Source organism: Phoxinus phoxinus, assembly GCF_949152265.1.
Source record: "Phoxinus phoxinus genome assembly, chromosome: 19".
Taxonomy (NCBI): domain Eukaryota; kingdom Metazoa; phylum Chordata; class Actinopteri; order Cypriniformes; family Leuciscidae; genus Phoxinus; species Phoxinus phoxinus.
In genome coordinates, this window is record NC_136894.1 from 23,257,709 (window position 1) to 23,273,831 (window position 16,123).

The following is a 16,123-nucleotide window of genomic DNA, read 5'->3' on the forward strand; positions in this document are numbered from 1 at the left end:
TGACACCGCCAACGTGTTATTTCCTCCCTGAGCTTAAACTCATGATCTAACGACCTGCCTTTGGTCCAAAGTCAACACTGAGCAGAACTTGTCAATCATTTGATCCACTTCATTGGCATCAAGGCTTGATTGGGCACAATTAGTCCTTAGAAACAAATGACATCAATCTGCCCTGGATTTCCATTGAGGGAGGCTGATTATTTGCTTTAACCTGGAACACTGATTTCATTTTCACCCCTCTGTGTCCCCTGGGGGATTAACAAACAGTGGAAAACATGTACGACTGACATAAGATCCTTTGGCCTTAGCTAGAGAAATTTTCAAATGCAATTTGGCCAAACCCGAAGGGAGTCCAACCACACAACAATTTTGGCACAGCTAATGCACTGCCTTGAGATTTATTTCAGTTTTTCTATGCGCTGTGTAACAGAGGTACCAATTGTCAGTTTCCTGTCTGATATTTACATCAGACAGACCACCGCGTTAAGAATTGCTGTGCAAACTAGCACATGTCAAAATGCTGTTGACTGTCCACAGACATAATAAATGGTAAATGTATGGCCTCTGAATAAATGAAAAAAATATATAGTAACACTTTACAATGACTCCAGAGACACCAGCAGCTTCAAATAACTGTTTACTGCTCAACAGTGGCTTTTCATAGCCATTTAATACAATTAATTTGATTTGACAGAAACGTTCCTTTTCCTTTGACAGAGTTTTCTCGTGCTGTAAATTACTCACACATATTATGATAGTTCGATTAACTCTGTTCAATTTTCACACAATATTAGTTGTTTTCATGCCTTTTGCATAACACTGCACAATTTCATGCTTTTCATCTTCAAAAAGGTCGATCTTCCTCCTATATTGCATGAGAACTGTGACTTTCTTAATAATGTGGAACCTCTTTAATAGTGTTTTCATTTACCTTAAGTAGATCTGGCAAACTATTTCACAAACCTGTCTGAGATTGATACCAGTTATCTAAAAAGATATGGAGAAGAAACTTTTTCTTTGAAAAACATTTAATTGCAATATTATAAATGAACAGATGAATTATCTATACATTAATATTATCCTAGATTACTAAATTCTGTAAAAGTTTGTTCAGACCTAATGCAATAATGAATGTTAATTGTATTGTAAAGTGTAAAATGATCAAATTAATGGCATCAATATTTGCTGAGCCTCCAAAAAAAAAAAAAAAAAAAAAACACTGAATAGACAGGGGGTTTGATTAATGTGTTGTTGTTGTTGTTGTTGTTTTTTTTATCACATTATTATTTTTAATTAATCACATTAAATGAACAGCCATAATTCAGCCCTATAAAGAAAGTAGGGAAAATACAGGTTAAATCTTACTAGCATCCATGCAAACACTCAGACATTTAATGTTTATGTACAGGGAATTACTAATGGACCATGGTCCATTAACTATGTGGATTTACTTCCAACCACGCAGTAGTGTTATGAAAAGGCCAGCACAGAGGCTCCAAACTCAGGCTTTGGCACTTTTTCTGCAGACTGCAAGACTAAATTTACAATATTGACTCTTTGGCTGTGTTCTGTTACAGTAAAGAGGACACTGGGTTACGGTAGAGACATACCAGGGTAACAGCGAGTAAACACAAACATGCAGGACATTCACACCCAGCTCTGAAAATGTGGGCAGAGTTCCCTGTGAAAAAACTTTATGATGAACAGCTGTTATGTATTGCACGTTAGATGATTTCCCATGCAGTTTTACCGGGTATTATAACAATTGTTTTAATGGCATAATTAGAAATAGAATTAAATATGCTATAGGCTACTATTAAATTTAATAGGCCAAAAAACTTAATCTCAGCATACACCAACCCAAAGATAACCAGTGAACACTAACAAACATTGTGCTGATGCATCAGTAGGCTACCATTTGGCGAATCTTCTACGTCATTCACACTGAATGTTCTTAAAAACCACCAGTTTATTGGGTGATGATGCTCGGGTTGGGAGCGGGAATTATGGTGAAGACCACGCCTCCAGGTCTGTATGAGGGCCTGTGTGTGGGTGCACTGACCCAAGGTAACCCACGGCTGTGTTCTGAACTCTAAAGGGGAGGTAGATCAGAGCTGGTAATCACAAGCTCAGCTGTAAAAGTCCTAATGAGCCTCAGAGGCAGTGGTAAAGCAAAGTGAAAGTCGCCTAATGAGTCAAGAGTATATGCCCATCCAATAATGCCTATAGTAAACTTTACTACAGACTTAAGTTATTAACCTGCAACAAAAAAATACTTTTGGGATTTGGACTATTATTTCATACGTCAGGAGTTACAAGGTAAAATAAATACATTCCACCTGCATCTCTCTAGCTTAACCACAAGAGAAAATGATGCTTGCTCCTCTTCTCCCAGAACGGTCTCCATTCCTCCTGGGGCAGCCAGGCTCCAGGGTAGACAAGCGATCTCAACTATTCTTTTATTCCGTGCTTAACCTCCTCTACGACAATAAAGGTCTGTTTGCCTATTCACCCGCCTCAGCGTTGAACCTGATAGCACTTCAAAGTTCCACGCTGGGGAGCGTGATTAGATGCTTCGGGGTGCTGCTTTTCACCGGGCATTGAATGCCATGGCTGTGTTTCACCAAAGCATTAGATTATTTTTAATACTTTTAATTATAAAGACACGATTATTTTTGTAAAACAAATAAAATATTTTTTTTAATTAATTCAAAGACAAGGGTAATGACAAAACTTAAACTTAAAAGACATACTGAAGAGATGTGGTAATATGGAGTATTGTAGTTTCCACAAGGTGTGCAAAAAACAACAAACATCAAGCCTTCCAAAAGAAGATGACAGTTATAGGTGGCAGCATCTGCAGAACAATCTAACAAAGAAGGCCTGGCAAAAAAAAAAAATTGTTTACTGAAATTCAATGACTAATAAAATCGATGACAGCTATAATTCTCTTGGTATCACTAAGCTATTGTAACCGGTCCTAATAGACCCGCTCCTCGGGGGATTTGAACCGGGTCTCTGGTGTGGGAGGCGGGCATGCTAACAAGAGCTCTATCCCAAATGGCACCCAAAACACTTGCGGTCTTCATACGAGTCTGCACTTTTGTGACGTAATGCCGTTTTAACTGTCTGCTGCTGAGTCGCGTCAGTGCGGGCTCGGCAAAAGTGCGCATCGAATGTGCCATTTTGGACAGGGCCAAGGACGCTAAAGACCGCAGCCTCTAGCATCAGTTGCTAGTGCCAGAGGCCAGGGGAGTGAGGTTTACACGCTTAGCTCTTACTGGCCTACTTCCGTTACAATCACAAACCTAAACCTCACTCCCATCTGGGTCACGGCACCAAATGTAACCGGTCCTACTAGACCCGCTCCGAGGGGGATTTGAACCGGGTCGGCAAAAGTGCGCATCGAATGTGCCATTTTGGACAGGGCCAAGGACGCTAAAGACCGCAGCCTCTAGCATCAGTTGCTAGTGCACCTCTTAAGGCCAGGGGACTGAGGTTTACATGCTCAACTCTTACTGGCCTACGTCCGTTACTATCACACCCCTAAACCTCACTCCCATGGGTCGCGGCACCAAATGGAACCGGTCCTACTAGACCCGCTCCGAGCAGGATTTGAACCGGCGTCTCCAGCATGGGAGTCGGGCATACTAACAAGGACGCTAAAGACCACAGCTGCTATGTGCCTCTTGAGGAGTGAGGTTTACACGCACAATTCTTACTGGCCTACATCCTTTACACTATGTGACATAGAAAGACTGTAAATCATGTTTAAACATGCAGTGTGTCATTTCTGTATCATTAGCGGCACAAAACGGAACTGCAAAAATAATCATTTTCAAACTGTTCAGAAAAACAAGTAAAACAAGAAAAACAAACAGAAAAACAAGAAAAATTAAAGCTGCAAGCAGCGATTGCGGGCCCAAGCCGGTGGCACCGCCACCCTGGTGCCTTTAGTTGCACTAAAGGCACCGGGTGGCGGTGCTACCGGCTTGGGCCCTCCATCGCTGCTTGCAGCTTTAATTATATATATATATATATATATATATATATATATATATATATATGTGTGTGTGTGTGTGTGTGTGTGTGTGTGGCTCGATCGAATGGAGACATAAAAACATACTCCGTCATTTTGTTCACACAGGACATCATTCAAAGTGTTTCTCTATATTTGTGTACACTCGCAATAAAGCACAACATTGTGCTTTTGTTAGACTATAAACTCTTGTCAAACTATAACCTACAACTGTCACCCAACCAAAATATCACACACACACACACACACACACACACACACACACACACACACACACACACACACACACACACAGAATGGCAGAGAGACAGAGAGAGACACAATCCACATTCAAACCACAATATCTGACTTTCTGTTGGTCGGAGCTAATGACTGTAAATTAGAAAGTTGTTCGGCTTGATAAGATCAATATACACGCTGAGTTTTGTAACTGTAGGTAAAACTATAACTAAGTTATAACACACTTTATGCATCCTTTTTTAATCATAAATTTGTTTCCTCGCCACGGCCAAACCGTTCGAGATATCAAAAATCCCCTGGCAATTTATCATCTTCCATGTCTTGACTTCATGCTGACCGAGTTTCGTGGTCATCGGATGAATTCTCTAGGAGAAGTGTTTCAAATGCGAGAGCAAGCGTTCTCCAATCAACCCGTAATAGCCGACTTCCTGTTGGGCTGGCGTAAAACTTGACCCAGGGAAAGTTGTTCGGCCCGATTAAATCTATAAGTGTACCGAGTTTCATATTAATTCATGCAAGCGTGTTTGATATACGGACAAGTGTTCGAATCCCATTCCAGGGGGCGCTGTCGAGCCCCCCTGCCACGCCCGGGTACCAGCTTCAGCCTGGCCCTAATGGGTTCTGACCTGTGTGCAAAATTTCAAGAGTTTTCGAGCACGTTAAGGCCCTCAAAAGTGCCAGAGATTTTGCACACAGCAGAGAAAGGGTTAAACTAAACTAGCCCCCCTCCTCACACACACACACACACACACAGAGGGGCAGAAGGAAAATGCTCCAAACAGTACACATTCAAACCAAAATATCTGACTTCCTGTTGGTCGGAGCTAATGACTGTAAATTAGAAAGTTGTCCGGATCGAAGAGAAGAATATACGTACCGAGTTTGGTTACTGTAGGTAAAACTAATACCCCATTTTTGACTAAAGGTGGCGCTACTGAGCCCCTTACCACGCCCGTTTCTGAAACTTCGCACATGTCTATTACACAATAAATGTCAAATGCATGTTGAGTTTCATGCAATTTGAAGCATGTTAAGAGCCTCAAATGCATCCAAAAAGAATATAAAAGTTTAAAGCGTTGCCATGGCGACAGTATTAAAGATATCAATAATCCTTTCACAGGTCTACATCTGTCGTGTGTTTACATTATACAGATTAAGTTTGAAGCAAATCGGGTAAAAATAAGAGGGTGATTTCAAAGCATTTTGAAAGTGACACACTTCCTGCTGCCAGTTGGTGGCGCTGTAACTTTGACTCACAATAGTCACATCCATGTGATCGGCCTCTTACAGCGAACACACTGCTGAAGTTTCATCAAGATCAGTTAATGTATGAGGATGTTATAACACACTTCCTGTTTCCAATATTCGCCATAAATTCGTTTCCTCGCCACGGCCAAACCGTTCGAGATATCAAAAATCCCCTCGCAACTTTTCATTCTCAATGTCTTGACTTCATGCACACCGAGTTTCGTGGTGATTGGTTGAATCGTCTAGGAGGAGTATTTTAAATTCCATTGCATGTGTTTTTTAAACTACGCCAAATAGCCGACTTCCTGTTGGGCTGGGGTAAAAAGTCAGAGCATGAAGGATATATGAACCGATGAGATCTATAAGTGTACCGAGTTTCATATTATTTCATGCAAGCGTGTTTGATTTATGGACCAAGTTTTCGGACCCCGTTCCAGGGGGCGCTGTCGAGCCCCCCTGCCACGCCCGGGTACCAGCTTCAGTCCGGCTCTAATGGCCGCAGGTTCTGACCAGTGTGCAAAGTTTCAAGAGTTTTTGAGCACGTTAAGGCCCCCAAAAGTGGCAAAAACCTTGAAAAAAAAATTATTATAAAGAAGAAGAAGAAGAAGAAAAACAAAAAACCCTTAGAAGAACAATAGGGCTCTGCGCCCTTTCAGGGCTTGGGCCCTAAAAAGTACTGCACAAACTCGAGCAAGCTAATGAAATGTCGGGCTGCTCAAACAAACAGAACAAATATTGAAAGTGTAACAGAGATAAAGGGCTTCTTCAAAATAGATTCAAAACAGGGTTTGTTCAAAATTACTACACTTCTTGCTGCAGCAGACGCTTTTATCCAAAGCGAGTTTAAAATTAGGAACATAATCAGTTTGTCATATGCACTACGCCAGATTTTAAACGTATAGAAGTATACGCATTAGTACACAAAAATCAAGCTGTAAATTGCTTACTTAGTTCAGTCTGAGATTATACACCACAACCAGCACAGCAGTTCTGTAACACTCACTGCAACACCTTCCCTTTTTATCTTATGGAAATGTCAGCACTGACAGATGTGATGTGAATAGAGCAGAATATAAGAGGCAACTCAGCTGTTCTCAAAATAACTTAACCTGTGAACAATTGTCATAAATATGAAGTGATCTCTCAATTTTACCATGTAGCTGTACTTAAGACTCGATACCATTCTAGACATACATGGACAAGAGACACAAATAGGCCTAAATCAGCATGACAGTGGTGGTATGAATTGTGACACCGCCCCCTAGTGATGAAACAACAATAGCAACTTGTGGTAGGATATTGCAGAGTTTACAAGTAAAATTATGTATGTAGCTACACAAACGGAACCATGGTGTGTGTCACAGCTGCATATGGAGATTCAATATGTTTATTTCTAGAATTGTGTGATTGCAATTACTGATTTACACGTGTAGGCCTAATAGCGATTTGATCTAAAAAAAACTCTAGACATTTATCTGCACGTGCACAACATAAAGACCTTCTTCATCGTCGCTGGAAAATTATCAAGTGAATATTGATCAGCTCAGATCAATATTCATTGCATTCAGTGCTCTTTGTGTTTTATACTGTAAATGTTATACTATCCCGTTACATGTTTGAGAAAGCGTCCAAACAATTCGAGTGGGGTGTCGTGTCCGAATGATTCCGACTAAAATCGCCCATTTTGATAACCCATTTGATCGATTCAGCAACTCAAGTGAGATGTTCATTTTTAAACATACGACGTGATTACTGTTAGTTATGGGAAATGTTACGTTGTTGCAGCCAATGTCAACGCTTCTACAACCCTTGAAACCGACTTGGATTCAATAATGGTGAAGGCAATAGGCATTTCCTCTGAACTTTCACTAACAACTGTCAGTTAAACTCACCCTTCTGTGTTCAAACGCACTGTCCATGTGTTGCTTATGCAAAACTCTTGCTCTTCACAAATGAATGAAGTTTCAGTTCAGGAGTTGGACAATGCAGAGATTTCATTAATGTCACGTGCTTCTAATTAGCTTCTTCTCATAGTTCCAGTAGGGGGCAGTAAGACATTATAAGTTTCTCTGTATTTGGTTTTATTGGCCTTTGGACAGTGTTGAGACCTTTATTTTATTTCCAAAATATATATATATAAAATAAGCACACTTGAGATAAATATTTCTTTAAGCTATATGTGATTGTTTATTTGACAGTTTTTTTTCAGGTTCCTTTTATTTTAATAAACAAGAAATTAATTGCAAATCTTAATTGAAAAGTATATATAAAAATATTTGATTATGGTTGTTTTTATTGTGTCATATTCCTTATTTCCTTTATTCCTATATGGGTATAATATATATATATATATATATATTCGGGCAGATATATGGGTGGACTTCTCCTTGAGGTTGCAACGTTTTCAAAAGTGGTACAAACTTACTATATCTAGCCCAAAACTTCCTGAGATCATTTACTATATAATGCTTGAGATGGAGGTGGCATATGATATGGATTCAAAATTGCAACAGTTAGATTACAAAGACAACTATGTTATTATAAGAGTATAACTAAAGAACTAAAGAATATGCATTGCTGCTTCTTTACTTTGTGTGACACAATGGAGTTTTATCTTTGCCTACTGAACAACTGAACTCGCACATCACATGTATCTACTGTATAGAGGTATCGTTTAAATATGGGCCTATGTTTATGAAGGCACTATACTAAATATATATATATAGAACCAATTGATTTGTCTGGGAAAAAATAGATATGTTACAGGAACAGCAAGAAATTCAATGATTATTTCTATAGGGCAGATATGGGTTAGATGATTAATTAGATTAAATAAGAATATATAAAACGCATACGTGTGTATCTCATTGATGCTAACCCCTGTTTTTGTTCTCATTTCTGCACCTGCAAGTCTCAGATACATCAGAGGATTCTCTGTGGTTTAACCAGGGAGGTTTTTGTGCAGCGTTTTTTGACTGTGTGAACACCCATTTGTCACTTATCTTATGTCGACTCTGACAATAATAATCTCCGGCATCTTCAAGCTGGGCATCACTGATGGTCAGAGTGAAATCTAGACCGTTTCCTCCAGAGTGAAAACTGCCTCCACCGCTCATTCTAGATGGAGCACTTGAGGGCTTCATTGTTGTGTAATACATAAGGAGTTTAGTGGGTTCCTCTGGCTTCTGAATGTACCAGAATATGTAGTAATCTTTGGATGTTGAGCCAGTTGGAAGCCTATAAACTACAGTGTCAACCTTGCAATCAATAGAGACTGTTTGACCAAGCTGAACTGATTTAAACTCAGGTTGAGTCACAACAACCTGTCCCAAAGAGCCTGTGAGACAAAGGAGATTTTGCTGAATACAAATAATTATTAGTGCAACAATTTAGGAAAATACATAAAAAAGGACAAATATATCAGGAAAATATATATTTCTGTTTCATACCTTGGATGCAGTAAATTGCGCAGATGAAGATAATCATATTGGCTTCTGTGGACAGATCTTGTATGTTAAAATCATCCACAGGACTATAAACCCTTCCAGATCACTGAAGCATGAGCTGCCAATGCAAAATAACATTACAGTGGAAAACCCCTTCCTGAACTGAAATAGCATGATGATGGGCATTGTAATATATGCATATTTTAATTATGAGTTAATCATCATAATTTAATTTAAACTTGTGCGGTGCTCTCAGAATATTCATGAGGCTTTTACAGTGATGAGAATTAATTATTGTGGAGGAACCATAAACACTAATAGATGAAAGAAGATGAATAAACTGAAATAGGTTTAGAAATAGAAAAAACAATCTGAATAGGTTGCAAATTTAGAGATTACTGTTGTATTTATTACTGCGTTAATATGGCTTTGGATTGTAAATTAGAACTAGAATTCGATATTTTTTGAGTGAAGTAAATGCTTAAGAGAATCAAAATATACATTCACATGAAAGTGATTGGTGTACTTGGTTCTTAATTAGCAGTTCAATCGTGTTTGTATTAATAATGATACTTTTTTTTCTTAGTCTAAAACTTAGTCTAAGAAAATGTGAGAAAAGACTAAGTATGTAAGACTAATAATAAGTAGGCTATGTTTCTTAATCTTATTTTTCTTTGGGAAATTATCCAAATTAAACTGGTTTAATTATGCAGCTTTATCTGGTTTGTTTGTTTATCTAGTTATAAAAGAGCAAACTGGTTATTGTTATTGTCAGTGTCAGTTTTAGTGCAGGAGGTTTTTGTACAGCCGCTCATTGGGTTTGTATCACTGTGGTGGACGTTCGGTGGAGGAACACGACTCTCAGTTGGAAGTAAGTAAATCTCTTTTTATTTAAAAAATGAAACAGAATGAAATTTTTATTTTAAATTATTATTTTTTTTAAATAATGACTAATATAAGAATAACTATTTGGTGTGACATGACCAAATAATTGTCTAACTTTCCTTAGCTCTTCTATAGACCAGTTTAAACCAATCACTTTTTTTATTACTGAGCATTTTTTGTCAATCAAAAAATGGTTAATCATATTTGACAAAAAAATACTGTTTGTATTTTTTATTCATTTGGCATAAAATATAAATTTAATATATGTATAAGTATTTTACTCACCTCTACAGATCGATTTAACAGAGACAAACATGAAAACATTAAAACATTTTGTTATGCAAAAAGTATCAATATAGACAGTAGAACAGCTTTGGTATCTTATTATTAACCGTTTGTAATAATTATTTTGAATAATTCTTGAATAATGAAAACGTTTTTTAATGAAAGGTTTTCAAGTCACATGAGACAGAAATGTGTCTTCATTTGCTGTTGCTTTCACTAAAAAAAAAATTCTGTAACTGTTAGAAATACAGTAAATATTAAACAAGAAATAATTTGAACAAGTAAAAGTAAAAAAGATTATTTTTTAAATCCAATTATAGATATGTGTGATTGCTGGTAAATGTGTTTTTACGGGTGGTTGCACTTCAGATTTGCTTGAATAACTCTGAATCTCTTAAAGGGAAGTGAAAGACTGATAGAGCTGTTTCTAAGAAAAATGAGAATCCCCCCCCCCCTCCCCTCTCTCTCTCTCTCTCTCTCTCTCTCTCTCTCTCTCTCTCTCTCTAGCTGACACCCGTCCCACCCTCACGGTCCTGCCTCCCTCCAGAGGCGAGCTGCAGCAGGGTAAGGCTACAGTGCTGTGTTTGGGCAGTAAGGGATTCCCCTCTGACTGGAAGCTGAGCTGGAAGGTGGATGGCAGTAGCAGGATCTCTGCTGTGAATCTGAGTCCCGGTGTTCTGCAGAAGGATGGACTGTACAGCTGGAGCAGCAGCCTGAGTCTCACTGAGAGTGAGTGGAGCAGAGCAGCAACCATCAGCTGTGACGCCACACACACATCCCAGAATGCAGTGACCAAGAGCCTGAACAGACAGCAGTGTGATGATGACCAGTGAAACACACACACACACATCACACAAAGACGTAGATAGCATACATAATCATACACATACATGCACGCATTATTACAAAGGACTGTCCTAATTTAGTCAATGCTTAATAATTCATCTTTCGTTCTGTTAGTATAATGTTCAAACATTCTTATCTGTTGTAACAGCAATGCTTTGTTGTTTTATTGCTGCCAAATAAAATAATTTTGTCTCAAATATGGTGTTGACTTTCTTGCTGTATTAAAACAACCTAAAAATGAAATACCACTTTTTGTTGATTTTTTTGGGACCTGTGTCCATTGTGATTATTATGATAAATAGATATGTATGTTAACATGGCATCATAGTCATATATGTAATGAAATAAAATATCTTAGCTACATTTAATTTATAAATCACTGACAAAAAAATATATTGACTACTTTAAAACAAATTTTACATGATATGTAGGAATAAGGGTCTGAATTCTGACTGTCAAGATTTATACATTTGAACAGGATGAATGAAAAAATTAGGCAAGAGATGAAAAAAAATACTAAAGAACTAATAGATTTCACCATCCTTCCCCAGTCAATTGATTATATTAAGAACCACAAACATTTTAAACTAGTTTTCTGAAATTGTATGTTTAAATATACAAATGAGGCATTTCTAATTAAATATGCACTAATTTGCATTTATTTCCAGAACAGAAATCTGAACATTGGATAAAGCCAGCTTTAACATTTTGTGTCAGATTTTGTTGACATAAGAGTCAAGAGTTTGTCAAGAGTCAAAAATCACCATATTTTTTAGGAATAAAATGACATAGCCTATAAAATCATGCATATGTGAACAAACCCCTGGTATTAAAGTTCTTTACTGAAGTGGACATTTTCTGGCTCAGCATGAGAAAAAAAACATTTTGAGAATGGACTTTAAAGATATATAATCTACAGACACAAATAAATGAAGTACAATAGATGTTTTTGCGTGTGTCTTGCCTTAATAGTAGACATAGATTGATTACCTCACACTGAAAAATTTATTTCTCATTTAATGTAAATTAGTTTATTTACTGCGTGAGTAAATTCATTGTGCCGTCTGACTGAGGGAATTTTTTTGTACAATGCTGTTTCGCTGAATGAAAACTGAACCAGGATAAAACACCATAATAAAGGATCATAATAAAGTGAAAAAATAAAAATAAAATCTTCTTTAAAACTTTAACTGCTAGTGTAGCCTACTGGGCAACACGATCTTATGAAAGTGCGTATCTGTACCACGAATTTCATTTCTCGTGCCATTTGTACCCCAAAAATAGTGTTTGCGTGCATATGCTACGCACTGTAAACCACATTGGATAGGATTAGGGGTGCGGAGTGCGTGCGTATTACACGACATAAAGTGCGTATAATTGCGGATAGAGGAAGCATAGACAAATGTGGATTCAGACTGAATATGGTGGAATAATTTCTCATCAAATATATGACACATATTAAATATGGCCATGGTGAGCTTTCTTTCATAGTTGGATGGATTGATTGTAATTCCAGTGGAAATGTGATTGAGACATTCTGATGTTTATTATTAATTAAATAGAATGTGCTGATGAGTGTGTTCACCAGCCTTAAAATGTCTCTGTTTTTCTGTGTTTGTGTGTAAAGTCAGTGAGGTGAATAATGATCTTCAACATCAACATCTGCAGAAGCTCAAAGCTGCAGCGCTGACGTCTCAGCAAAGGAGGTTTTTGTATGATGCTTTCACACTGTGTGAACACCAAGTCTGTGGTACCAGAGACCCCCTTGTTATATAGACTCTGACAGTAATAAACTCCTGAATCTTCAGGCTGGACTCCACTGATGGTCAGATCAAAATCTGTATCCCTTCCACTGCCACTGAATCTAGAAGAAACACCTGAAGCTCTGTCTGATGTGTAATAGATCAGGAGTTTAGGAACTTCTCCAGGAATCTGATGGTACCAGGACAATACATCCTGAGAGGTACCTGGTTTAATACGGTTTATTGCTGGTTTATGATTACAGTGAATAGTGACAGTCTGATCCGGCTGCACTGTTTGAGCTTCAGATTGAGTTACAATTTGCCCCACAGAACCTGAAGAGAGAGAGACAGAAAATAAAATAAGGAATCCGCCAGACTGAGCACAATATTGCATTACAAGGATTAAGTATGTTGTTGTATTCACACTGAACGCTTCCTAATCAATGGCAATATAGAACTTGACTTGAAGATCAAATTAGTTAAAGTTTAATGTTAATTTATAATTACTGAACTGCACATGTTCATGTCAAAAACATTAACATATACGTTTATGAATGTGAATATAATATTTATAATTGATCCTGAGTGCCTGAGGACTTGTGGCTTGCTTATTTTCTAGTTTTCTCTAAATCATCTGATTATTTTTTATTTATACTTACTCCAGGTGCAGGTTGTGAGTGTCCAAATAATGATGGTTATTAAAGTCATGTTTGCTTTTGAATGAAGAAGATCTCCAAGTCATAAAATCATAAACTCACAGGTCTATAAAGACCTCCAGAGCACTGAAGCATGCAGCTCATATGCAAAGTGTCTTCACAATGTAAATGTTCTTTCTGAGAACAAGAACTTCTCTTACGGTCAAAAACATATTCAATCGGTTCTCTAGATGAGCCTGTTTTTTTTTCTTTGACAGTTTCAAACTTATACAATCTCAGTTATTGATGATTAAAATGTATTTATCAATATAACTTTTTGTTGTTCTGCTGTGATGTTGTTATGAGTTGTTATTTTACAGTCACTAACTTACTCATGAAAATGCAAGAGACTAATGCAAGCTCACATGAAGAGGTCTCACACATATCAAAGGGATAGTTCACCCAAAAATTTCAATTTTCTATAAATTTACTGACCCTCAGGCCATCCGAGATGTCTTTTTTTCTTTAGTAGAACAGTAAAGAAGATTTTTAGCTGAAACCGTCGTCCTTGGTGATTCATATAATGCAAGTCAATAAAGTTATCGTCACTTGAGAGTGAAACTGAGGCAGCTTAACATTTTACTGTAATGATCTACAGCAACATAGAGAGGGCTTTGGTGATAAACTAAGCAAATATTGAATTGCTACAAATAGTAATTTCTCGCTAAATGATATCAGAAGTGGAGAACGTTGGGACTGGGACAAAAAAGTGGGCCTGGGACTTTCTGGCACAAAGCAGCCCTACACACACCTCACCATTAACCCACCATCAGCTCATTATGCACAGAGCAATTTTAACACCACTTACTAACATAAAAATATACATGCTATTTATACAGAAATATAAATGCTATTTTTTTTTTTTTTATAGCTTATAATTATTCCAAATGCAGTTTAATGTACAGAGGGTAATCCAAAAACGTAATCCAGAAAACAGGCAAGAGGTCATAAACACACATAAACAACAGACAAAGCGCTTAGAATTGCAGTACAAATAATAAACCAGACTTCGCAGAGAATGAGGCCCCGTTTACACGTACATGGTTATTTTTGAAAAACGGAGACATTTCCCTTCGTTTGTGCCTTTCGTTTACACGCAAACGGAGAATTCTCCTCTGAAAACGATTCTTTCTAAAAACTCCGGCCAGAGTGGAGATTTAGGAAAACTTTGTTTGCACGTTTGCATGTAAACTGAGAAAAACGGAGTCTTAGGCAGCCGACGTCACAGTATGTGACTATTTTCGGGATTCTGATTAGCTAACGTGGGCTTGAGCTTCTCCTTACACTGCCACCTACAGGTTTGGCATGCTCTAGACGGCATATACACAGATTTGTGTAAAGAACACTTCTGAAACCTGTGCACAATGTTATTTTTGAAAACAGAGAGGGGTGAAAAGTCCGTTTATGAAAAAATCCATCCACGGGTAAACGTAGCCTGAATGAGAAAACCAGGCTTCTATAAGGTGAACTAAACAGCGTAATGACACACAGGTGGATGTAATCATGGCTGATTAATCTGGGCAAAGGATTATGGGAAATGGAATCTGTGAATAGTGTGGTGATTGTCTGGGGTGGAGTGCCCTCTGGTGGTAATCACGTGGCACTCTCACTGGTGATCATAACATAGCTCTCCTTCCAGACGCTCTTAACATGGCTAAAAGTCCAGGAGGGAGGCAGAGCAGATGTAGGACAGGGCGGGATGGAGGGCCAGGGCCGTGCAGAGGAAGAGGGCCTGGAGACTGAGGCAGGGCAGGAAGCCTGCATATTAACTGAAAAATGTTATAATACTAAAATAGTTTAAATTGTAGAAAATTCTTCAGATTGTTCACATGCACAGAAATATTTGCAGATACACACATGTTGTTGAAAAAAATTTTTTTTCACCAAACAAGTGAAGTCAGTGCAACATATGCACAGCAGATATATTTACATTGGACTAAACAAAAATATGCTCACATAAAACAGTAAACTGAAAAAGAAAATTGCAGAAAAAATATATAGGAAAAAAAGAGGCAAGACAAATAATTAGGCAGCATCTTTTCATAGTGCTATACATCCTGATTGAAGTGTTAACAATGAACCATTGAGGTGTTTGGCCAGGTGGCACATGTATTGGCCAATTAGCTCATGTAGTGTCATTTTGAATGGCAGTTTTGAAATGGCAAACATGTGACTTTATGTCAGATTGTTGTGTCTTATGCAGAGAACCTTGTTCAGTGCAATTAAAAAGTGCCATTTTGAATTGCAAAATGTGTGTAAAGCAGAAAATGTGTTTAGACTTTTGGAGACTTGAGAAGAGGTTTTGCTCTCTGTGTGTCAGTTTAAATGCTGTGCATGTCATTTTACTGTAGTGTAGCAATTGGAAAAATCATTTGTTTTTGTTTTTGCCAAATAAAAGCTTTTTGAATCATTATGTAATTGTGTTAATTTATTGTTTCAAAAAATATTATAGCATATTTTAATATTTTTATTTAAAATAGTTATTGTGTCTTTAATTATATTTGTTCCTTTACATCATGTTTTATTAATTTTATTTGGATTCTATTAATTTACAAGTTATCATCCATTTGAATGGAGTTACAGTAAATATCAATGTCATGAAAATAAACTTTTAATTTTTTTTATCTTAATTATACCAGGGGAAAACTTATTATGATTGTTAACAGAGGAAGAATGGACAGGGAAAAAAGGTTTCAG

The 16,123-nt window shown here is 37.4% G+C and overlaps 1 protein-coding gene across 1 annotated transcript; it reads left to right on the top strand.

Annotated features, from left to right (window-relative positions):
• Positions 1 to 1,979: 1,979 nt before the first annotated feature.
• On the top strand, positions 1,980 to 10,976 carry LOC306986511 (immunoglobulin kappa constant; the record flags this gene model as incomplete). Its single annotated transcript, XM_079589819.1, has 2 exons — positions 1,980 to 2,067; positions 10,651 to 10,976. 2 exons carry the CDS (start codon positions 1,980 to 1,982, stop codon positions 10,974 to 10,976), a joined length of 414 nt encoding a protein of 137 aa, XP_079445945.1.
• Positions 10,977 to 16,123: the final 5,147 nt, after the last annotated feature.